Genomic DNA, 25,606 nt, shown 5'->3' with positions numbered 1-25,606 from the left:
TGTTTTGTTTTCTGCATTTGGCTCCTTTCATTGAGTGTAATGTTTCTGAGCTACAGCCGTGTTATAGCAGGTGTCAGCAGCTCATTCCTTTTTATTGCTTAATAGTACTCCTCTGTGTGGATATACCACATTTGCTTATCCATTCACTGGTTGAGAGGCTTTGGGGTTTTCTGCTTTTTGGCTATGTTGAATCATGCTGCTATGAACATTTTCGTATGAGCCTTTATGTGGACATATGTTTTCATTTCTTTTGTGTAGATACCTAGGAATGAAATTGCTGGATCGTATAGTAAATTTATGTTTAACTTTTAAAGAAACTACCAAACTGTTTTCCAAATGACTGCCATGTGGAGAATAATCTAGAGTGGAAAAAGGATGGAAGCTAAGGGCCCAATTGTTTCATTAATATGATTAATTAAATAAATCCACTGGGTTTAAGGAGAAAGGCGTTAGAACCATCATCTGTAACCTGGGTACATGGTGTCCGGGTCGGCACCAAAGACCCTTGTTGAGGACCTAGGCCAGGGAAACCCTGGCTGCAAACCCAGCCTTCCCAGCCCCAGAAAGGAGCAGAGAGCCCTGTCATATTCCCACCCCTCCCTCCATGCTGCCCAATCCCCAGAAAGCTTCCACGCAGCCAAAGCGTGAAAATTCCCAGTTTAAAGAAGAATCAGCATCAGGCATGACTGTTCGAAACTGCGGAGCCCTCTCCCCCCAGGGAGATGACAAAATTTTCTTTGCAATTAAAATTCCTTTGAAACTAGGACCAAGGAAAATGCAGAGGAGAAAGCGTTTTAAACTAAGGGAAATACTCTTCTGTAGCAATTACCATGTGTGCATTTCAACAAAAGCTGTTGCCTCCTCTCTCCCCGCTCTTCCCTCCTCCTAGTGGCTGCAGGGAACTGCCCCGGTCCAGCTTGGCTTCTGCATTCACACTGGGCCCTGGGGCCTTCCTTGGCCCCTTTCCCTGGCTGGTCCCTGCTTCTCTGCCCACTCCTAGCTCTTGGATTCCTCACACATTCCAGCCTTGAGTTCAGGCCTTTACTACCATGTCCACTTCCTGTAAGTCCTTTCCCAACCCAGTGGCTTATCTGCCAAGATGCAGTTCCATCCTTGCACTCACCTGTCTGATACCCCCTGCTGGTGTCCCTCCCCCATTCCACGTGGGTCTTTCCCTCCTCTGAGCTCACAGCCCTGCCTCTCTGGACAGCTCACGGAGCTCTGAGCACAGTGCTCTGTAAGCGTCTTGGCCTGTGAGTGTGATGTTCAATGCATCAGAAAGAGTAGGGACATTGGACACCTGGGTTTCCTTCATTCATTTAATCAGCAAATATTTATTGAGCCCTAATGATGTGCCATGCACTGTGCTAAAGTCCTAGGGATCAGCCATTTCTGTGTTTAGAAACAGGAGGCTAGGTTTTTGGGGCCAACCCTTCAGCTAAAAAGGGCTAAGAATGCTAAATAAAATATAAAAGGTATCTTATTAAAGCATCAAAGAGCTGACAAGTAAACTCTTTGTAAGGAATTACCAGGAATTATTAGGTCAAAACTGAGGGAAAAACAGAAACCCAGAGAAGTTAGAGAGCATAGAAACTGCTTTTGTCCAGAGGGCATTTGCTGATCCTAGAAAATCTGCATTTGTTTTTTGATGATCTCATGGCATAAAGAGAATTGAAATCCAAGTTCATGGCCTGAACAAGGTGGAAAATCAGATGAGAGACTGTCACCAAAATAAACTGGAACTCCAAAGGATTCACCCTTGGGGTAAGGGTGAACCGGAGATGACCCAGCCTTAAATCATGGATTGGAAGCCTCATCCACACAATTTGGGTATGCCAGGGAACCTCAAGCCTTTAATTTTATTTAATCACAGAATGGTAACACCCACAGCCATATGCAAATGCTCACTAGAAACAAATACCTTTATCCTGGGCTTTAAATTATTCCTTAAAATAAAATTCAAGTACAATGGCCAACATGCAGTCGAAGATAACCAGACACACCAGAAAACAATGCATAATGAGCTAAGCACTGGCAGTAAATGTGAGCAAACAAATGACATCCCTTGTTTCATGGGACTTACAGCCCAGCAGGGAAGACAGACATCAACACTCTTAGCAAGGATACTAACAATCTCTGCTAGTAGAGGCATTTCTGTGTCCTCAGTTTACTTTGCTACTCAACAGCTTTCGTCATGCTGACCTCTAGTTCCGCTCTTGGTTTCCATGACAGACTCTTGGATGGCTTCCAACCTCGCTGGCAGCTTCTTCTCAGTCATCGTGCTTCCTTCTCCTCCCTTATTTCATCTCTGATGGTGGTGTGCCCCAGGGCTCACTTCTGGACCTGTTCTCTTTCTCCAGGTGATCTCATTCATTTCCTCAGCATTAAATATCATCTATTTGCTGATGAATTACAGATTTATATCTCCAGCCTGGATTTCTCCTTGGAGTTCCAGACTGTTTCATCCACTGCCTGTGACACATCTCAACATGTATGTCTCAGGAACATCTCAAACATAACACATCCAAAAAGGAACTCTTGCTGCCTCCCCAACTCTCCCTTCCCAAATTTGCTCTATGGTGGTAAGTATCACACCACCATCCAGTGTTAAACCAAAAACCTAAGAGTCATCTTAAAATTCTGGATGGAATTAGAATGGGGATGGGGATGATGTGAAATGGTCAATTTAGAGAGTAATTTAGAAGGAAAAGTGGACCAGACTTAATAGATTGCCCATTGAGGGTGCAGGGATGAGAGATGCCAAGCATGACTTCCAGTCTTCTGGCCTGGAACACTTGACAGATGAGGGTATCATTCACCAAGATGGAAAACCCCAGAGAAGAGTTGGTTTTAGGGAGGAGGAACATGTTGAGTTTGAAGTTTTTTGGAGATCTCTAAGTGGAGGCATGAGAGGGCCGCTGTATGTTTATCCTTGGGCTTCAGAGGAGAGGTTAGGACTGAGGATACTAAGCTTGGGAGCCATTATAGTATTGATAGTAATGGAAACCATCAGCATGGATGAGATTGCCCAGGGAAAGAGTGAGGAGTTTGCAGGTGGGGTAGAGAAGGACACACCTGCAAAGGAGATACAGAAGGCATTATTAGAGAGGTAGTAGGGAACCCAGTTGTTTAGTTTTATATTCTAAATGCTGCTGAGAGTCAAGTAAAATAAAGATTGGAGAACATCCATTGGATTTAGCAACATGGCAGTCAAGGTGACCTTAGTAAGCCATCTCGGTGCATGTTGGGAGTAGAAGCCAGATGGCAGTGGGTTGAGAAGAGTAGGAAGTGAGTAAAGGAGATAGTGAGTATGATCAGGCAGTTTTCCGAGAGGTTTTGCTATTAAGGGAAGGGGTTGGGGAGTATAGGGAGGTATGTGCTTGCTTTTGTTTTTTAAAGATGGAATCTACTTGAGCACGTTTAAATGCTGATGCCTACAAACCCCTTAGAGAGGGTTGAAGGTAATAAGGCAGGAGAAGGGACAATCCATAGTATAAGGTTTCTCAGATTCCAGGAAGGTTTGCATAGGCTCAGACAAGAAAAGGGCCATTTCCTCTGTTGCAAAGAGGAAGAAAAGAGGATGGACATGGATGTGTTTCCTCATCTGTAAAATGGGATAATAACAGTGCCTACCTTGGAGGGCTGTGATGGGGCTTTGATGAATGGATGTTTACAATGGGTTCAGCCCAGGGTGGTCCCAGCAGGTGGTACAGGCTCCACAAACAGCAGCTGCTATTCATTATCTTCCACTCTCATGACTGCTCCACTCTTGCCTGTAGGGAATAATAATCAAACCTCACTTGGTTACAGCACTTGACTCTTTCCAGAGGATTACTTTTATATTCATCATCTATTCGAGCTTCACAACGAACCTGGGATTCCTGTTCCCTGTTTTACAGAACAGGGCACTGAGGCTCCGAGGGATGAGGTGACCTGCCTAAGGTCACACATTTGGTAGCAACAAAGCTGGAAGTCCAGCCCAGGTTCCACTGCCAAATCAACCCAGCTCCTGCCTTAAATATCATCGACATTAAATATCATCTACATGATGAATTGCAGATTTATATCTCCAGCCTGAACTTCTCCTTGGAGTTCCAGACTGTTCCATCCACAGGGTAAAGATGGACACAGACTTAGGGTCTCACCACCCCTGCACGTAGCCCCTGCAGTATAGCCCTGTATGGGAGCTCCATTTCTTTCAACACCTGCAGTGTCTCCGGGAGAAAGGATTCCCATGAAGAATCCATGACTAGAATCCATAGCTTTAAACTCAGGAAGAAGAGGATTCAGGTTTGAACAAGGTGCCAGTCTCACCCCCCTTTCTTGTTCCAGCCCGAGACTGGAGATTAAGAAAGAAGGTGCCTTATCTACCAGTTCTATCGCTTGTCAGGAGAGGGGATAAAGTAAAAGCCCCCTCAGGCCTGGCTCAGTGCTGCCTATCTGTCACCCCAGATGGGGCCCTGCTCACAGTCTGGGGTGAATGATTTGGCCAAACTGCACTGCAGTCTGCAGCCCCAACAGGCCTGACCTGGAGATGTAGGACCTGTGAGAAATATTCTCTCCCTCTCTCCTTCCCCATCTGTTCCCTGCACCACCAGGTCAGAATGAGTGCTCCCATCTCCAAGTTAAGATCCAGCCCTGTAGCAAGGTGCTCAGGCTGGCTGTGCCTTCCCTTTCTACTCTCTTCCCCTAGGCTCTCTGAATAGCCCTTCCTCCAAGACTTTGTTCAGGTTCTTCCGTCTGCCTGGAATTCCTTTCCCCTTTGCTCTATATGGCGAACCCCTACTTATCCTTCAAGGATCGGTTCAAAGGTCTCCTGCTGCAGCAAGCCTACCTGACTCCCTTGGATAAAAGCAAGTCTTTTTTGAGCACCTACTACATACTGGTTCCTGGGTGAGGCTCTGGGGTATGGAGATGAATCAGACCTCGGCCCCTGCCTCCAGAGGTCCAGGGTTGCAATCCAGCAGGAAGAAGTCACAAGGCTGGAAGTCCCTGAGGAGGTGGATGGGGAAATGGGAAGTGATAATCCGCAGGGGGTAGGCTTGGCGCAGGGAGAATGGTGACCTCAGGCCCCTGGCCCAAGAATAAAAGCAACAGGCCTAGGCCGGGCGCGGTGGCTCAAGCCTGTAATCCCAGCACTTTGGGAGGCCGAGACGGGCGGATCATGAGGTCAGGAGATCGAGACCATCCTGGCTAATACGGTGAAACCCCGTCTCTACTAAAAAATACAAAAAACTAGCCGGGCGACGAGGCGGGCGCCTGTAGTCCCAGCTACTCGGGAGGCTGAGACAGGAGAATGGCGTGAACCCGGGAGGCGGAGCTTGCAGTGAGCTGAGAGCCGGCCACTGCACTCCAGCCTGGGCGGCAGAGCAAGACTCCGTCTCAAAAAAAAAAAAAAAAAAAAAAAAAAGCAACAGGCCAGTTTCACTGGTGCAGCAGGCACCCTTACTTGTCCCTGGCAGGCTGGCTCCTCTTGGCATCTTCTGTCTGCACAACCACCCACAATAGGCCACGTGGAATGGAGAGAGGGTGCACGATGTGGGGAGCCCCAGGCTCGGAGCATGGCTCTGACGTCAGACTGCCTGTGTGATCTTGGACAAGTCACCTCTCTACATTTTGTCTCCATGGCAACATGGCAATAGAAATAGGATCTGCCTCATAGGGTTATGTGAGAAGTAAATGGATTACATTCTTGAATGCTTAGAATGGTGGTTATCCAGCACTTGACGAAAGTTAGCTATGCTTAGTACTATTTATTATTTTATTGGCAGAAGATTTGGGACCCACACTGTCAGTTCACCCTGTGCACTGGAGAAGTGCACCCCCTCTCTGGGCCTGTCTCCATCAGCAAAATGCGGAGTCATGGATTTCCAGCTTTGATATTCTGTGATAGGAACGGAGACAGGGCCGGTAATTGGAGCAGGATGGGAATGAATAAGAAAGACCCGGGGCAGAGCGGGACGCTGAGCAGCAAGGAGACCACAGGCAGCCTGCTGTGGTGGTGAACCATGAAAGATCAGTCTGCAGAAGAGAGTTAGCAGCCAGATCACATAGGGCATTCAGTGTCAAAATAACCCCTCTGAGGGGTCACAGGGGCCTGATCAATTATTTGGCAACTATGTCTAATCGTTAGAGAGATAACAGGCCCACCAGAGAGGAGTGATTTCCCCATCACTAGGGGAATGTAAGCAGGGGCTGAGATCTAAGAGAGATTTGAACATCCAAAAGCAGCAGCTGGGGAAAGAAGGAGTGTGCCAGAGCGCTTCAGCTACCTCAGCCCCGGAGTCAACTGCTTCCTTGGTGTGTGACCTTGGCAGTGACCTCATGCTGCCTGGCCCCAGTTTATCCGTCTATAAACTGGAGGAGATGATGGCTATTGTGAGGGTCAGATGTGGTAGTGTTGAAGTGCTCATGATTGCTGGGGTTACTATGACCTCTCGGCCTTGGCCTCTGAAGCCCACTCCTGCCATCTCGGGCCTCTCTGCTCTCCCATTCTAGGAGAAGGCAGCTGGCCGTGCTGGAGTCTGGGGCTGAGGAGGCTCCAGTCTGAAGCCTCCCTAAGGAGCTTGCCATGGTTACCAGCTGCCTGCAAAGAGAGGCCATAAATCCCGAGCCCGGGGTGGTGGGAGGGAGGGAACCCGTGTGTGGGGTGGGAATGGGGGCAGCTAAGTGGAATTGAATCTTGTTTAAGGAGGAGGCCCACGCCTCCCCGGGCCTGTAATTTACTGCGAGGTTGACAAGATGAAAGCAGAATTTTCAGTGGCATAATCGCTGGGACCTCGGGGAGCTGCGGGAGATGAGCTGCGAGGCAGGAGGTGGCCGCCAGGCTTTAAGCAAGATCTGGGGCGCTGATCCTGCTGTGATCACAGCAGGCGACAGACCCTCAGAGCCGGGCCAGGACCATCTGGATAAGCCCAGGCTCAGGCCGCGTCTTGCCTGCTGTTGTCTCCAGGGCTGAGGTCCGCCCCCAGTTTTTAGCAGATTTTATGTAGTGGATCGCACCACCCAGGACAGTTTTGACCCTGTAGCTGCTGACAGCCCTCAGCCAAAATGAGTTGCCTCACCCCAAGTCATGCCTTTAGGCGGGTTGGGGGGCAGAAACCCATGTCCAATATGTGGTAGATACATGGATTCAAAGGCCTGGCCCCTTGCTCAATTTGGAGCACCCCAGCTCCAGAGTTCCCTGTGGGAGAAGCTGAGGCCCCTGCTGAGACAGCATCGCAGTTCAACTTCTCTCTCCACGTGGTCCTGCTTCCCTCACCCCTGCCACGGTGTTCCTGAGAACTCTCCCGCAGTGAACCTCCCGCAGGTAAAGCTCTGGCTCAAGGCCTGTTTCCAGAGAGCTGGACTTAGGGCCTTCCCTCACCAGGAGATTTGTTTCAAAGCAGTGTTTATAAGTAGCATTGGAGTAGGATACTGGCAACTTATTTTACAGATGGAAAGACTGAGGTCCAGGAAGGGAAGAAACTCATCCAAGGTCCCACATGGTGTCAGGGGCAGAAGCTGGGATTCCGGACTCAGCCCACTAGTCCAACTCCTCCATTTCACAGATGGAAAGACTGAGGTTGGGAGACCATTCAGCTGCAGAGCTGAGTCAGGGAATGGAAGCAGAGCATGCTGGGGCAGAAGCTACTGCTTTGGAGTTGGCCTGTAGCCATGTGGTTCTCAGCAAGCCACCTCTCTTCTTGACACTTCTCTTTGTTCATCGGTAACTGGAGAGACTAAAGCCCATCTCAGGAGGATGGTGTGACAATTGCCTAAAATAATAGCAATAAGAGCTCACACTGGTTGTGTGTGGGAATGAGCCCTTCACACATACCTTGTTGAATCACTGTGAAAACATGTAGCAGTTGGCTTGCGGCTGGGCACACAGTTAGTGTACAATGCTTGATCTCTGTTCCACAACTTGCTGACCACCTGCAGAGGATCTCAGGCCAACATCAGAATCTGCTAGAAGCTATCCCAGACCAAGGACAGTCTCTGGCACCAGACTTTCCTAGTTCAAGTCCTGGCTTCTCCCACTTTCTGGCTGTAATCTTGGACAAGTGGCTTTACCTCTCTGTGACCCGGTTTCTTCATCTGTAACATAACAATTATAATAAAACAGATGTGGCACAGATGAAGCAAGGTAACCCATGGAGGGTGCTTAGCAGAGTGGTCAAAAAGTACAGCCTCTTCTTTTTGCTCATCAAAGGCACGGTCTCTGGCACATAGAAAGCACCCTATTAGAACATGTGGAAAATGGCAGGAAAAAAAAAGCACCCTATAGACATTCCTGTTAGTACTATTATTATCCTTACTGAATCAGAGGCTCCAGAGGCCTGGGAATGTGATTTTGAACAAGCCCCACCTTGTTATACACCAGCATGACCCTAGTCCTCTGATGAGCCCTGAGAACTGCAGTTTGACCTTACATTGTACAGAAGTCCAGCGAGAGCAGGGACTTGCCCAAGGTCACCCAGTGTTATGGGATCAAAGCCAAGCTCCAACCTACTCCACTTGCCTTCCAGCCTAGAGAGCTTTCTCCTGTACCACAAAGGGACAGATTCTTTAATGTCATCTGCTCAGGTTGCAATAAAAATTAACTATCCCGAATATGTGCATCATCAAAGCAGCTCCAAGACAGAGAAGGGACTAAGAGAGACTGGGATGAAATGTGTCACACGTGCTCCTGGGGTCTCCAAACCTGCTCTGTAATGGCTCCTAGGAGCCCCCCCCCCCCCCCCCGCCCTGCACCAGCCTGCAGGTCCTTCTCTGCCTTGGTGAGACACAATGCCAGGCACAGGGTGGTTGCTCTGCGAGAACTTCATTGAGCAGAGCTGAGGTTGAGGCTTGACCCCTGAATGGCCCAGGTTCCAGTCCTCTCTCCCCACACAGCTGTGCATCCTACACACAAGGCCAATTGGGGCCACCTCAGTCCCCATCCCAGCCCAGAGTGGGTGAGAGTGGGAAGAGAGGCCTTCTCCCCAAGGCTGCTAGAGTAGAGGCAGGATGTGTGAGGACAAAGGACCCTGCTGTACCATTTCCCCAGTCTCTGCCCCAGGAATCCAGTTTAACAGATAAACTTTAATAGACTCAGGTCCATGGAGAACCTCCCTCTGGCTGGAGCCACATACCCAAAATCTGGGTAGGGAGAGAGAGAGAGACCCAGAGGGTTCATCTGGGCTCCCCAGTAATTCAGTAGGATGGAGGAGCTGGGATCAAGAGTGTGTGTGTGTGTGTGTGTGTGTGTATGTGTGTGTGTATGTGTGTGTGTGTGTATGTGTGTGTGTGTGTGTGTATGTGTGTGTGTATGTATGTTTCTGTGCATCTGTGTGAATGTGTGCATAGCCCCCAGATGTAGCAGACGAAACAATAGAACAGCAGTGGGCAGGCAACCAGGATGTGGAACAGGAAAAGAAGTAAGAAGAAGAAGAGAAGAAGGTAGAAGGGAAGGAAAAGTGGGAGAAAAGGGGAAAGAAGAAAAAAAAGGAGAATGGATGAATGGATTTCTAAGTCATGGTGTATTCATGCAATGGAGTACTATGCAGCAGTGAAAAGGAACACATACAAGAACAAAGACAAATCTTACGAACATAACGCTGAGAAAAAGAAGCAAGATGCAAAAGACCGTTCAGTATGACATACAAGCTCAAAAACAAGCAAGACTAAACTAAGGTGGTCAGAAATGCATAGTCGGGGGACAATAAGGAAATGCAAGGAACTAGTCATCATAAAAGCCAGGACGGAAGGAACCAGTGGGTTATGGTCAAGAAGGGACACACAGTAGGAGCTTCTGAGGAGGGGACTATTTTCAGTATTTTGCTCAAAGTGTGAATTCATGGGTTCATTTTATGACTTTTCATTAAACTATGCATTTATGATTTGTGCAGCTTTCATTATCAAGGCTGAATTTTACAATTTTAACTGATTATGAGAAGTAGAGAAAGAGGAGGAGGAAGAGGGGGAAAGAGCCAGGAGGAGGCGGTTTGGAGGGAGAAGGGCCTCCTGGGACTCTGCTTGGCTGGCACCACAGCAGGGCCCTGCCCCCATCCGGACGCGTTTGTAAAATGGAATAAATATTGACACGGCCAGGATGGTATTCAATTTGTCCTGATCACTGGGCTGCGGTGAGTTCTGACAGGGCGCGGTGTAAAACAGCAGCTCGGGATGTAATTTCTACTGTCAACATGATGTACAGCGCGGCTCTGCCTGAGGCACCCGCACGCGGGCAAGGCGGGGGCAGGGCAGGGAGACAGGTGCAGGCCAGGGGCACTGGGTGGAGGGTCCCAACAGGTTGCCCCTGGGCAGGCGAGCAGTACTAGCCAAGGAGTCTGCATGTGTACACGGTGTGTGTGTGTGCGTGCAGTGCGTGTGTGTGCATGGTGTGCGTGTGTGTGCACGGTGTGTGTGTGCGCGCAGGGTGTGTGTGTGCACAGTGTGTGTGTGTACGGTGTGTGTGTGTGCATGGTGTGTGTGTGCACATGGTATGTGTGTGTGTGCACGGTGTGTGTGTGTGCGCACGGTGTGTGTGTGCATGGTGTGTGTGTATGGTGTGTGTGTGCACGGTGTGTGTATGGTATGTGTGTGCACACGGTATGCATGTGTGTGCATGGTGTGTGTGTGCGCGCACACTCATACATGTTCATAATTTGCACAGGAGGTAAGGGCTTAAGGAGGGACGCAGGCCTGGGTTAAGTCACCTCAAGTAGCGTGGGGGAAGGACATGGTTCATGCTGAGAGCCAAATGCAGGCCTGTCCTTTCCAGCAGCCACTGAGCACCTCCTGGCCCATCCTCATTTCCCTCCCACAGCCAGTGCCTGTTTGAATTCCAGATCCTCCACTAATAGCTGTGTGACCTTGGGCAAGTCCCTCAACCTCTCTGAGCCACTGTTCCTGCTTCTGTAATAGAAATTTTAAAGAGAGCCGGCCGGGCGCGGTGGCTCAAGCCTGTAATCCCAGCACTTTGGGAGGCCGAGACGGGTGGATCACGAGGTCAGGAGATCGAGACCATGCTGGCTAACACGGTGAAACCCCGTCTCTACTAAAAAATACAAAAAACTAGCCGGGCGAGGTGGCGGGTGCCTGTAGTCCCAGCTACTCGGGAGGCTGAGGCAGGAGAATGGCGTAAACCCGGGAGACGGAGCTTGCAGTGAGCTGAGATCCGGCCACTGCACTCCCGCCTGGGCGACAGAGCGAGACTCCGTCTCAAAAAAAAAAAAAGAAAAGAAATTTTAAAGAGAGCTATTGTGAGGATTCAATCAGATCATTGATACAAAGTGCTCTGCATGAAACTAAGTGTTACCTCTTATTATTAGCTAATTGGATGGCACCGTGCCTGGCACATAGTAAAAGTGCTATAAATGTTATCTAGCATTATTCTTACTGACTCAGAATCAGTTCAATGTATGCAACTGGCCTCTCTTTCTTCCTTCCCTGTGCCTTTGATCTGCCAAGGTTGTTCCCCAAAGGAACAAAGCTTGGGACACATCCCACTGTGTCCCATTGGCTAGCTTTCTGATGGAGTGAAATGAGATTGTGAAGGGGATAATGATAACTGACTTTATGGGGTTATTGTGAGGAATAAATAAGTTAATGCATATAAAGTGCCAGAACAGTGCCTGGCTCTTAGTAGGTGATCAATAAACGTCAGCTAAAACAAAAATAAAATCCGGGGAGTCACTCTTGATGTCTCTCCCTCCCTCGTCCACTACGTCTGATTCATCACCAGCTCTGGTCCATTTTGCTTTTTAAATACTCCAAGTCTGTCACCTTTTCTCCAACCCACGCCGGCCTCCCTGGTCCGGGCCACCACCACCCTCTTCCTCAGGTGCTACCACCACCTTCTCACGAGTCCCCCACTTCCAGCCTTGTACATCCGCGGTTGTTCTTCCAGCAGCAAGCACAGTGACCTCTTTTAAAACACAACCTTGAACACATCTCCTCTGCCAAAAGCTCTTCAGTGCCTTCTGGTTGAGTCAAAATCTCAACTCCTCCAGGCCCGTCTTCAGCTGTTTCCCTAGCCTCTCCCCTCATACTCTGCTTTGCCCATGGCCTTTCAGTCCCCTAAATATGGCTCTACACATTCTGCCACCTGTGCCTCAGTACATCTCACTCATCTTTTGGGTTTCAGCTAAAAAACCCCTTCTCAGGGAACTGTTCCCTAACTTGCCCCACCCATCCCAAATGAGGTAGTGTCCCCTATAAATGTGGGGGTTCCTTGTACTTTCTCTTTGCAGATCTTAGCACAGTTGGTAATTGTGCATTTATTTGTGAGGTTGTTGGATGAATAAATGTATCTCCCCACACACACACATGCGCGCGTGCGCGCACACACACACACACACACACACAGAGAATGGAAGGCCATGGGGACAGGGACTTTGTGTGACTTTCTAACTGCTGCATCCTTAGCCTGGCACATAGTAGGTGCTCAATAAATATTTGATGAATCCGTAAGTGGAACAAGCATAGAAGAGCAGTCTGAGGGATAGGTGCAGCAGTAACCAGGCAACCCCACCATGTGTTCTTCCATTCATCCATCCATCCACTCATCCCTTCATGGATTCACTCATACATTCAGTAGTGCAAACTCTGAGCACAGCACTGAAGTGTGAGCTGGAGGACAGAGAGCAATAATGAAGCATCCACAGCCAGTGGGCAGAGTGCTGAGGCCAGGACAAAGAAAAGCCTGATTCTGAGACGCAGGCTCAGATAAGTGTGAGCTCTCCAGAGTCGGGGGAGGAGGCTGAGAGATCACATGGAGAAGAGGGCAGTGGGGCTGGGAGCCGAACGTTGAGTCAGAGCTGGACATGGGACAGCAAGAGAGAGGGGCATTGTTGGCAGAGGTGACAGCAGGAGCAAAGGCCCAGAGGCATGAATGTCATGAACAGCAGGTGGTTCCATCTGCCCAGGGAGAAAAGAGGCAGAGGCAAGATGTAGAGTAGGCAGGTCCCAATCAGGCAGAGCATTGAGTGGGCCATGTGGGTAGTGGGTAAAGGTACAGGCTTTGGAGCTGGCAGATCAGAGTTCAAATCCAGACTCCACAACATAGCAGTTGTGTGACCTTGGGCCCATCACATAAACTCTTTGTGTCTCAGTTTCCTTATCTGAAAAATGGATGCAAATAACAATATCCACCTCAAAAGGCTGTGTGTGGAGTCATTGAGCATGAAAAACCTTTGTTAATCTAAACAGTAATGAATGAACGCTAGGCCTGAGTCTGGGCTTTATCTTAAAGGGGAAAGGGAGCAAGGAAGGTTTGGAACAGGAGAACCATCCAGACTGAGCTGGGCTTCATGAAGACGTGTATGGCAGCGTGTTCGGCATATAGCCTGGGGCAGGGGCAAGACTAGGGGCCCAGGGTCAGCCTTTGCAGATGAGGTGACCGTGTATATGGGGTGCATAAGACCCCAGCTCTGACCATCCCCTCTCCCCTGACCTTCCACCTTTGCCTCCCTGGGTGATGTTCAGCTACCAAGCCCAGAAACTTTGGCATATCCTGCTCCCACTCCAACACCCCCCTGCCACACACACAAATACATTCAGAGATGCAAACACCCTCCGTCCCAACACTACACGTGCATCACTCACAGGCCTCAGAAATAGCCCTTGGGCTCAGCACACTAAGAGCAGACCCCCATTTAGTCTCTTGCTCCACACTTACTGAGCACCTAGTGTGTGTAGGGAGCTGTCCTTGGTGCCGGGATGTGGTGCATGTGCATGCCGCCCCTGCACACGTCAGTGATGCACATGCATGCGTGTGTTCAGCCACACACATGCTCATGTGAATTGCAGGCACGCTGAGGCAGTAACTGTTTGCCTCCTTCATTTGTGGCTCCATCGTGCCTTATACCTTGGGGTAGGAGGCATTGAGAGTGAGCAGAGACAAAGTGGACCTTCCCAGCACCCCTCCATGCCTCAGTAGCTCCTGCATTACACCAGGAGCTATCCTGGCCCAAAAGGAGAGCACTGAGCTGGTAGAAATAATTTTCCCCCAGGGAGAAGACGGCAGCCAAGCACAGAGAGCTCTGGGCTCAGGATCCAGCAGGCACAGTGCCCTTGGGACTCAGTGGGGGCAGACAGGAGCCAGACTGTCAGGCATCGCTCCCACTGGCAGCCCTGGAAGCCAGGCAGGCGTAGAGAGAGGACACATACAAGCCAGGTGTGCTGCGAGGATTGAGTGAGTGAAGGAATGAACAGATGAATGAGCTGCCTCTTCCTGAACTACCCTTTCCCCCAGCCTGAGTCTGGTGCTGGAGCAGGAGGCAACTCCCACACCCTCTGCAACTCTTCACTCTTCTTGACTCAGGCTGCGCTATAAGCCTGATTAGCACAGTTGTTAAATAAATACATGAGTGAATAAATAAATGGCTGAGAGGATGAAGTTCTCTAAACTCTCCTTACCTGGCCAGGATACTTTGTGCATAATAGGGTCCAGTAGTATTTGTCCAGGGACCGGAAATAGTAATAACACTAGTCATTCTGACGACATTCACTAACATTTATTGCCAAACACCACAGATTCCTTCACATGCCTCATCTCGCTTACTCCTTATGTTGGCCCTGGGAGGTAAGTACTATTATCCCCATTTTTCAGATGAGAAAACTGAGACTCAGAGAAATGAAGCAAATTACCAAGGTCACACATAGAGTAAAATAATGGAACTGGAACTCAAACTGTGGTCTGACTTTGGATCTCGTGGTCTTAGGTCCCCTGAATGTTAAGAGATTATCAGGAATTTGGGGGAGGAGGCAGGGGTGCCAAAGCCCCAGGCAGCACCACAAAATCTGTTCTACTTTGTTCTGTCTGGGGGTTGCTCTGTGCAGCCCCTCGTCTTGGTCTTGGCAGAGTGAGGGGACACAAATCCCATGACAAGTAGGATAAGAATACCTTCCCCTGTCCCAGGGGGAAAGACAGATGACAAGGGAGAGCCTGGAGCCACCAAGCTGGCAGTCATACAGCCTTGGCAGTGACGATGCCAGGGCATTGAGAAATAAAGAAAGGACATGCTGGCCATCCAGCCAGACTCCGGAAGTACAGGCAGCAGCAGTGATGCCCACAGCTGGCAACTCCCCAGTGACAGGGAAAGTCATATTACCCGACCAGCCTCTGAAGTCTGTCTGGAGCAAGCCTCTCCTGACTCCCTCCCAGGCCCCAGTTCTGTGCTTAGCTCTGCCAGATATGTGTGTGGGAATGGGGGAAGGGATGGAAGAGGAGTAGCAGTGGTCTTTGTCTTTCGGAAGTTTGCCATTGCAGCTGGCAGCAAACCCCAAAGGGAGACACAGCCAGACAGGCTGTGCTCAGGGAAAAGAGAAAGAGAGTCTGGAGGAAGTGGAGGCTGGAAGTGGATTCAAGACCCCGGGTGGCTTAATTCAGTAGTTCAAAAACATCTTCAAGGACACAGATTGTTCTGTCTTTTCTTAGTAGGCCTCTTTGGCCTCTTGGTGTGGTTCCCTGCATCATCCAAAAGTGGCTGCTATTGCACCAGCCATCACCTATTTCCACATGCAAAAAACAAAAAGGTCCTCCTTAAGGCATCTCTTTTTTAAGAATAATAAAAATTTTCCAGATGCCCACAGAAGATATACTTTTATATTTCACTGACCAGAATTGTGTCACATAATACTTTCTAAATCAATTGCTGGTGGGGAGAGGGGTCTGGGTCCTGTTGGTTTAGACTAGTCACTATTAACAGAGGAGGGACTGAGCACATGGCTGAGTTGAGGGCGAATATTGAAATGAAAGTGAAACAAGAAAGAAGGATGAGGGATGAATTGGCTGTTTGCAGCCAGCCATGTCTTTTGTATTTCACATAACTCTTTTTTTCTCATTTCATTTTTGTTCTTTTTTCTTTTAATAACTTTGGTACCAATCATTACTCTTTTTATACACCATAAAACCCAGCCAGACTACACTATTCACTGTATCCCATTCATGTCCTAGGTTTCCTCTGCTCATGCTCGTTCTTCTGGTAATTTCCTACTTCATCTCCCTGTGTCCAAATCCTCTTCACCTTTCAAGGATCAGCTCCAATGCCCCCCTCGTCCAGGCAGCCCTCCATGGTTACCCAAGGAGATAGGAGCTGTTCCTCTGAGCCTTCACATCTGTGCATGAGTTTTCTATACTTTCCATTTTCCTGGTTGTATTTTTTGTTGTGGGATTTTTTGTTTGGGTTTAAAAAAATATTGGTCTCTCCTGCTCATCTTCGAGCACGTGCATTTAATTTGCAGAGCACTTACACGTGGTGTGGCACATAGTAGGTCTTCACTAGATTTTAGTTCACTGATAAATGAGCAACTGCCAGGGATTTCTCTCATTAGAATCTGGTAACTTGGCCACAAACCTGTTAAGGCTCATTTGTGAAACTTGCCAAGGACCCAGCACAGAATCTGGTACCCTATAGTTCAATAAGTGTTCATTGAATGGATAAATGAGAAAATGGTACACGTGAGGTGCACTATAAATGCTGAATGGCTGTTGCCACCCTCTAGATGGTGAGCTCTTTGGGAGAATTATGTCTCTAGGTTTCCATCATCCCAAGAGTACCTAACGGTCTGTCTGTCTCACTAGGGAATGTTCTGTAAGAGTTTGTGGAATGAATGAATTAAGGAATGGATGTCTCTACCGTAGGCTGTGACTGCCTTGAGAGCAGGGATCACGTCTGGCCTATTTCCAGGGCTGAAAGGAGTCAAGTACACGTAGTATGGCTGTAATGTGTATAGAAATGCTTCATCACTATTGGTAAATAGACGCTGTCCCAAACCCCCTGAAGACCACCTCACCCTGTCATTCTAGCCCCTACCACAGGGATCTCCTGGACCTCCCCTCTCCTTGGCTCTTGGGACTCTGCAGTCGGGGTGGTTGATGTCTATGCTGCCTCAAGTTGTTAATATTTCTCGCATCGTGCCTGCCTCCTCTGTGTGTCCCCCAGAGTGACAGGACCCAGAGCACAACAGGTACTCGGTGACTGCCAGAGACTGGAGCTGTGGGACTCTCCCCGAGGCTGTTGGGGAGCTGGGAGAGAGGGAGCACACCCAGGGTTGGGGCTGCTCTCCTCTTCCCATACCTGCTAGAGGAACCCAGCCCAAGGCAGGAGCAGTGAGGATCTGCCAAGTCACGGGAGCCTGGGCAAGGACAGAGACTCACCTGTCTGGCTGGGCCCTGTGGCAGGAGAGATGGGAAGAGTACAGGAGGGGATGCAGGGAGAAGGGGGCTCTTCTGGCCCTCCCCACACAGCTGAAGCTGCCTGGTTGCATTATGTGTATGCTGATTTGTGTCCTGAGCCTCTGTCTTGAGCCATCTCTATTGGGATGAGGTTGGGGGGCGGCGGCAGGCAAATGAACCTTCACAAATCCCAAGAGGGGCCATCGCCCACCCACACATGTCCCCACCTTCCCTCCTCCCGGTTCTCTTGAACCTGTTCCAGTCAAGCGTGTGCACCCACCACTCCACCAAATTGCTGCCAGTAAGGTCACTAATGACCTCTGCCCCACTAACTCCAATGGTTAAGTCAAAGTCCACATCTGACCTGTCAGTAGGATCACATGATTTATCATCCAAACTGGGGGACATTGTTAACAGTTATGCCGTGGAGCTGTCCCAGGCACAGTTGGACAGACGCTCACCCTGCAATGGCAGCATTAGGCACAGTTCACCACTCCCTCCCTATAGCACTTTCTTCTGTTGGCTCCCAGGATGTCTCCCTTTTCCTCCCCTTCTCTCTGTCAGTCTCTTGCTGTTTCCTCCTCATCTCCTGGATCACTATAGCTGTGGTCCCCCAGCATTTAGTCCCCAGATCTCTTCTCCATCAACAGTCACTCCCTGGTGCTCTCACCCAGTCTCAACTTTACATGCCACTCAAATTCCCAAATTGCTACCTGCAGCAGGACCTCACCCTGAACTCCTGGCCATAGGCACAGAAGCCTGCTCTGCATCTCTGCTTTATGTCTAACAGAGATTTGGGGTGTAACCTGTCCAAAAACTGATTGTAACACATCAAGGTCAGTTCCTGACCACCTCCCAAATCTGCTCTTCCTGCCATCTTCAACTCTGAATGAAAGGAAACACCATCATTGCCTCTACCCAGGCTGAGGGCATGGTCACACTCAGTTGCTGTCTTCCCATGAACCCCATTTCTGACCCGTCAACATATTCTGTGGCCCAGCATCTCCACTGCTCCCCCTTGATCAAAGCCCCCAACTAGTCCTCTGCCGGATTATTGAAATATTCCCATGGGCCCCTCCCAATCCCAGCACCTGCCTATCCTAACGCAATAGCCAGCCAGCGTGATTTGTTTTTTCTTGAGACAAGGCCTCACTGTCACCTAGCCTGGCGTGATCATGTCTCACAGCAGCCTTGACTTCCCCAGGCTCAGGTGATCCTTCCACCTCAGACTCTTGAGTAGCTGGGACTACAGGCACATGCCAGCACACCCAGCTAATTTTTCTTTCTTTTTTTTTTTTTTTTTAGAGACAGGGTTTTGCCATGTTGCCCAGGCTGGTCTCGAACTTCTGGGCTCAAATGATCCAGCTGCCTCAGCCTCCCAAAGTGCTAGGATTATAGGTATGAGTCAGCATGCCTGGACTTTTTTTTTTTTTTCTTTTTTCTTCTAGAGACAGGGTCTCACTCTGTCGCCCAGGCTGGAGTGTTAGTGGTGTGATCACAGCTCACGGCAGCCTTGAATTCCTGGGCTCAAGCAATATTTCTGCCTCAGTCTCCCAAGTAGCTGGGACTATAGGCACATGCCACCATTCCTGGCTAATATTTTTAATAGTTTTTTGTAGAGACAGGATCTTGATATGTTGCCCAGGCTGCTCTTGAACCCCTGGCCCCAAGGAATCTTCCTGCCTCAGCCTCCCAAAGTGCTGAGATTACATGCATGAACCACTGCACCCAGCCCAGAATGATCTTTTAAAACGTAAGTCAGATCATGTCACTCCTCTGCTCAAACCCTCTTAGGGGTCTCATCTCACTCACAGTAAAAACCCAAGAGAGCCTGTAGGCTCTGACTACACCTCCACCCTCTCTGACCTCGTCGGCTGCTGCTTCCCCTGCACTCACTCCACTTCAGCAACACTGGACCCCCTCATGTTCCTCCTTCCCACTAGACACGTGCTACTGACCTCAGGGTCTTTGCACTTGCTTTTGCCTCAGCTTGAAACCCTCTTCTCCCAGTTTTGTGCACAACCCCTCTGCCCCTCACTTCAGATCTCTGTTTAAATCTCATCTTAATGACAAGGCCTTCCCTGGCTAGCCTGCATAAATGATCATTTGTAATAATGATGATAGATGGATAAACAGCAAACCCACCATCCCCAGAACTTCCTGCCCTTTACTCTGCTTTGCTTTCTCCACTGCACTTGCCATTGTCTGACACGTTATTTGTTTATTGTCCGTGTCCCCACCTGGCAAGGACTGTACCTGTTTCTTTTTGCTGTGCCTAGAACAACACAGAGTGGAAACTCATAAATATTTGTGAAATGAAGGAATATACATCAAATCCTCATGCACACTCAGTCACATAAGTGACTGCAGACACATGTTCGCATGCACATAGAAGCCATAGGCATATATGTAGACCCTTGGGCAGACGGACAGATTATAGGAGGTGAGGCTGAAGTGTGGACAGGGCAGAGCCAAAATTAATTGAGCCAGGCCTGGGCTCAGTTTTTAATTTCATTTGGGATTAAACAGCTCTGTGCAGTAGGCTGAGACCTGAGGACCAGGGAAGGCCATCAACATGCCCCAGGTCTCATGGGAGGGGTTCCCAGGAGAGCTGAATGCGGCTGCAGGACTCCACAGCTGCCTCCCTGGACCGATTTTGAATGCCAGGACAGGGTCCTGTAGTCACCATCCATTCAGGAAAAGCAGCTGGAGCAAGAAAAGGAGGAAAGGAGGAAGGGAGGGAGGAGGCCAACATGTCTGTGGCAGCCCTAGCAGGGCTGTGCAGAGCAGTGAAGAGTTGGCAGGCTGCCAGGGCACCTAGCCAAGATGCCTGAGGGAGGACCTGTAGGCTGAGGTATGAAGGGCCAGGAGCGGGAGGGAGAGGTGAGGATGGGAGGGCCAGGGCTCCACCCTCAAATAATAGTGCAGACTGCCCTCACGAGTGGGGGCAGCCTTGCCCTGCCAGTTGTGACTCCGACACTGGGTTTCAGTCACCTAGAGGTGCATTTTTTCCCATTCCCCAGAGATGCCTTATGCCTGGGGAGTCCAAGTGCCAGGTTTGAGGCACCGCTTTGTCACGAAGTAGGCTTGATAGAGTCCTCCTGGACTCTACTTTCCCCCTCTCCAAAGTGGGGATCTTGGCCAGGCACGGTGGCTTACACCTGTAATCCCAGCACTTTGGGAGGCCGAGGTGGGTGGATCACCTGAGGTCAGGAGTTCAAGAACAGCCTGTGAAACCCCATCTCTACTAAAAATTTAAAAATTAGCCAGGTGTGGTGGCATGTACCCTGTAATCTCAGCTACTTGGGAGGCTGAGGCAGGAGAATTGCTTGAGCCGGGGAGGCAGAGGTTGCAGTGAGCCGAAATCACGCCACTGCACTCCAGCCTGGGTGACAGAAAGAAATTCTATCTCAAAAATAAATAAATAAAATTTTTAAAATATATAAAGTGGGGATCTGACTCCAGGCCTTTGCCTTGGACAGCCCTTCTACCAAGAGTGCCTTCTCCTCCCCAACACCCCAAATTCCACATGTCCAGATGCGTCCTGCACTTTAGCTGCAAATGCCATCTCAGCTCGTTCCACCCTCTGGACCTTTGCACAGGCTGTTCCCTCTGTGTGGAACTATTTTGTGCACAGCTCCTTCTCATCCTTCCAGACTTGGCCCAATGCCACCTCCTCTGAGAGGCCCTCCTTCCCTGATATCGTATCTTTAACAACGCACTCACTCCATTCCTTCCATCATTCTCTCTCCACTTCCTCCTTCTTTACTTTTCTTCTCAATGTTTACCACTCCCTGAAATTATACTGTAGATTAATTCCTCTATTATCTGTGTCCCCCACCAGAAGGTCAGTTCACGAAGGCCAGGACTTCTTTTTTTTTTTTTTTTTTTTTTTTTTGAGATGGAGTTTCACTTTGTCGCCCAAGCTGGAGGGCAGTGGCGCGGTCTCGGCTCACTACAACCTCCACCTCCCAGGTTCAAGTGATTTTCCTGTCTGAGCCTCCCGAGTAGCTGGGATTACAGATGCCCACCGCCATGCCTGGCTAATTTTTGTATTTTTAGTAGAGATGGGGTTTCACCATGCTGACCTGGCTGGTCTCGAACTCCTGACCTAAAGTGATCCACCCGCCTCGGCCTCCCAACATGCTGGGATTACAGGCTCAAGCCACCACTCTCGGCCAGTACTTCATTTTTTTATTGCTATGTCCCCAGTGCCCAGTACATGGACTGGTATTAGAGAAGTGCTGGTAAGTATATGTGGAAAGAGTGAAGGAATAACCAGAAGAAATGCATCTCTTTGCTGATAGATCGCTGAATAACTGATTGCATCTTGCTGTCTTAAACAGAAAACGATTGTGAACTTATGTTCAATAAATGAATGAGTGAAAAGATAAAACACTGTTCTGTCTCCCTGCTTGTAGCAGACCCTCATGTTTGGTGACTGAATGAATCTCAGAGCCTCCCATCCTTGTAAAAGATGTTAGAAACAAAGAAATAAAGGAAAGGAGGGAAGGAGAGCAACAGCTGGGTGCCTGCAAACACTGGCAGATTTCCCCGTGACATGCCGCTCCATCGACCTCCACAGCCCTCTCTAGAAGTGGCAGCAACCTCCCTCCAAATTCTCTCTCCCTTCAGCCTCTCCCCTCCTCTGCATCCCTACAGGGCTGTGATGGGCCCTGGAGCTGCTTGTTGGAGTTGGGGGAAGAGTTCCCATGGTGCACCCAGGGAAGCCTTACGCTCCAGGAAATGAAGACTTCGGAGCGGCACCTCCTTCTCACCCACAACTCCACCCTCATTACGACCAGCCCAGGTCATAATGCGGGGAATCAAAGCCAGATCCCTGGAGGCGGCAGCACAGAGCAGGGCTTGCAGAGCAGAGCTGTCAGGGTTGGGGAGCCTTGTGCCCAGGTCCATAGAAGTCATTCTACACCCAGGCAGGGTATGTTCACAGCAGGATCATGGGTCCTCCTGACCCCAGGAGGCCTGGGTCTTGGGGGCTCTTGAAGATGTCTTCTAGAAGCACCTGGGGTGGGGGATTCTGGGGGCTAAGTAGGGCTGGAGACATTGTCAGCCAGGTCAGGGGCGCCACCTACTAGGGTCTCTGCTTGTGTGGGCATGAAGGCTGAGCTGGGGAGGGGCTGTGAGAAAGGCGCAGGAGGTTGGGAGGGCAGGGGCGTGTGATGCCAGGTGAAAGGAGAGGCTGCGGTGTGCGGGAGAGGGCGCCTACTAGACTATGGGCTCCAAGAAGAGGGGACCACTGTGAGTTCAGGCTGTGCCTATAGGGAAAGAGGGAACAGCATGTTCCAGACCCCTCCCTCCATTCCTACCTATGGAGTGTGGACATTTTCCCACTGTCATAGCCCAGAACTACAGTTTAACCCCCTCACTATCACCCTCACTTTCCAGCAATGACTCCCCACCCTGAAACTCCTTCCATAAAGATTTTCTGGAGCAGATTCTAGAAAAAAAGCACTGGGGAATTAGGCATCTGCAAAAGAGGCATAAAACAACTTTCAGAGTTGTGATTCCCATGAGTTAAAGGGATGGGCATTGCCCACTGTGATGCTGGGTTAAAGAAGGTGGTCTGCATTTCTTCCTCACTAGAGTTAGGCCACTTCCTTTGTTCTCAGGAAGATCTGGCTAGGGCCAGGTCAGCCCCCGACCCTGACCCCGCTACACACCATCTGCCCAAACACACACCCCTGTTCACAATCTAACTCCCCAAACTGGCCAGACCACTCAGCCATCATGCACGCTCCTCTGCCTGAAATGCCCACCCTTTTCTTCCCATCTGCTCAGACGCCACCTCCTCCAAGAAGTAGCCCTGATTGTCTCCCACCTACCTTCCCTTTCCAAACACCCGAGCTCAGTCCCTTCCCTGAGCCCCACAGGTCTCAGGTTGTCCACACACAGACACTTTTATAGCCCTGATCACACAAATGCCACCTGGCATTTAGGTTGTTATAAGAAGGGTTTCACCTTCCACCCCACTCAACTGTGAGCTTATTTACCTTGCCCCTGGCAACCGGCCTAACCTGGCACGAAGTTGAAACTTGGTGGAACTGAGCTGTGGCACTGAGCTGAACTGGACTCAGGGGAAGGACAAGTGGGGATTGAGCCCCTCACCTCCATGCACTCCTCTCTGTGCCTGAAATTCCTCCATTAAGCAGCATCGCTGTCCCCTGTAAACACCCACATTAAGCCATTATTCATCATTATGGCTTGAGTAGGCGTTAGTCCCTCAGATCCTTTCCTGCTGAAAGCAGGATCTGATGGAGAGAGGGGAGGAGAGATGGATGGATCTGGGGACGGCAGGCTGGCCCAGGAGTGGGGAGGAAAGGTGTCTCTCGGACTGTGGGAAAGAAATGTTTTCTGGGGGAATGTGGAGGCACCAGAGGCAACCTCAGAGGGGTTGTGACCCTGCCTGGAGTCACTGGGGGTGTCTCCAAGCCAGGCCCTCTGGGACTCATGTGCTCTATCCCTAGAAGCTGGTGCGGGGGTAGGAGCACATCAGAGGGCCTTCCCTTGGTGCTTGTTTCAGATGGAATGACCTGTCTGCCGCGACGGATAGGAAGGCAGGCGTATTGGGTAGTGGGCTGGGTGCTGGACTTCTGTGCACCGAGGAGGCCTGGGTCTTGGGGGCTCTTGAAGATGTCTTCTAGAAGCACCTGGGGTGGGGGATTCTGGGGGGCTAAGTAGGGCTGGAGACATTGTCAGCCAGGTCAGGGGCGCCACCTACTAGGGTCTCTGCTTGTGTGGGCATGAAGGCTGAGCTGGGGAGGGGCTGTGAGAAAGGCGCAGGAGGTTGGGAGAGCAGGGGCGTGTGATGCCAGGTGAAAGGAGAGGCTGCGGTGTGCGGGAGAGGGCGCCTACTAGACTATGGGCTCCAAGAAGAGGGGACCACTGTGAGTCGCTATGGTGCCTGTCCCACCCTGCACAGTACCAGGCATACAGAAGGTGTTTAGTTAGTACCTACAAGAGGAAAGATAGACTCAACTTGCCCAGCCCCCCTACACAGAAGCCCCATCTGATGATTTCTTGTTTCTCTTGCAGGCTCCTGATGGAAGGGGAAGGCCCCTAATCCTGGCGGGATCCACCTGCCTCAACCCGCATCCTCTCTGCGCAGGAACCATGGCGCTTCCCCGACTCTGGAGCTGTCCAGGCGCTGCCTGGTGATCCGCACGCGACGCGGCGAGGGGGGCGCGGGCGGAGACCCCGGGGGCTGTCCATGCCCCGGATGCGGCCGCGCCCCCTCCCCCTCCAGCCGGGCACCCCCGAGGCTGGGCGGCGTTCAGGGCCGCGGGCCTGTCCGCGTGCCCCGTCGGGGTCGACATCCCGGCGGCCGCGCTGAGGCCACCATGTGACACGGCGCCGCATCGTTGTGCGACCGAGCACCGGCGCCCTGGTGCCTCCCGTCCATGCTCCTGGGCCCCGGCCCCGCGCAGGCCAAGCATGAGGCCGAGGCCCGAAGGTAGGGGGCTCCGGGCGGGAGCCGCGTTGTCCCCCGCGCTACTGCTGCTGCTGCTGCTGCTGCTGCTGCTGCCGCCGCCGCAGACGCTGCTGGGGCGCCTGTGGGCAGCGGGCACGCCCGCGCCGTCAGCGCCTGGAGCTCGGCAGGAGGGCGCGCTGGGAGCCGGCCGCGTCAAACGCGGCTGGGTGTGGAACCAGTTCTTCGTGGTGGAGGAGTACACGGGCACGGAGCCCCTGTACGTGGGCAAGGTAAAGTGGGGCCCCACTCCAACTCCAGATCCCAGGACCCTGAGGACACCCACTGGTAGATACAAGAAACCTTAGTTCACCTTTCCTTTTAAATCCACGTTTCATGTGCCTCCTTCTGCTCCCTGGCCAAAGACTGATAAGGGGAGTCCACAGCCCCACTCCCACTCTGCCCCATGGCCTCCTCTCCTCCCCCTCATTTTAGAGAGAGCCCAGCAGGCAATCCCATCCCATCCTGTAGCTAGATGCTTGCGGGATTTAGGAACGAGTTTGCAAATCTGGTCCTCTCACACACATACTCTAGCCACTCTGCTTAAAATTCTTCAGCAGCTCCCGATGCACTTGGGGTCTAGCCCAAATTCTATCCATTGACTAGAAAGATCTGGCTCCTCCTCCAGCCTCATCTCCTGCCACACTCTCTGAGTTTCAGCCTCACTGCCCTTCTGTTGCGCTTCTGAAAGTCAGTCAATGCCCCATGCACACTCCTGCCACTGCCCCTTTGCCTAAGTTGTTTCTCCCGCTGAACTGCTCTTTCCCGCTCCTTCCAGTGATGACCTGACACTCACACTACAGCTCCAATGCCACTTTCTCAGAGAAACCCTTCCTGCCCACACCAGACTAGGACAGATCTGCTGTCACATCCCCATTGAGGTCCCAGCATCTTTCCTTCATAACACTTTAATTATGCATGTGTTTATTTGATTGTACAATTAATGTGTCTTTCCTATTAGACCATGTTTGTTT

At 50.7% G+C, this 25,606-nt stretch overlaps 1 protein-coding gene and 1 long non-coding RNA gene across 2 annotated transcripts in view; one reads left to right on the top strand and one right to left on the bottom strand.

Annotated features, from left to right (window-relative positions):
- The window catches only part of LOC115892819, a 74,699-nt gene extending 70,943 nt beyond the window's left edge, over positions 1-3,756 (bottom strand). The window contains exon 1 of the long non-coding RNA XR_004052737.1: positions 3,634-3,756. This is a non-coding gene — a long non-coding RNA (uncharacterized LOC115892819). The remainder of the gene's footprint in view (positions 1-3,633) is intronic.
- The window catches only part of CDH22 (cadherin 22), a 136,745-nt gene that overhangs the window by 33,865 nt on the left and 77,274 nt on the right, over positions 1-25,606 (top strand). Inside the window, exon 2 of the mRNA XM_010384183.2 lies at positions 24,200-24,865. Coding sequence (XP_010382485.2) covers positions 24,599-24,865 — 267 coding nt within the window. The 5' untranslated portion in view covers positions 24,200-24,598. The remainder of the gene's footprint in view (positions 1-24,199; positions 24,866-25,606) is intronic.

Source organism: Rhinopithecus roxellana, chromosome 13 (assembly GCF_007565055.1).
Source record: "Rhinopithecus roxellana isolate Shanxi Qingling chromosome 13, ASM756505v1, whole genome shotgun sequence".
NCBI classification, from domain to species: Eukaryota; Metazoa; Chordata; class Mammalia; order Primates; family Cercopithecidae; genus Rhinopithecus; species Rhinopithecus roxellana.
This window is presented reverse-complemented; position numbering and strand designations above follow the sequence as displayed.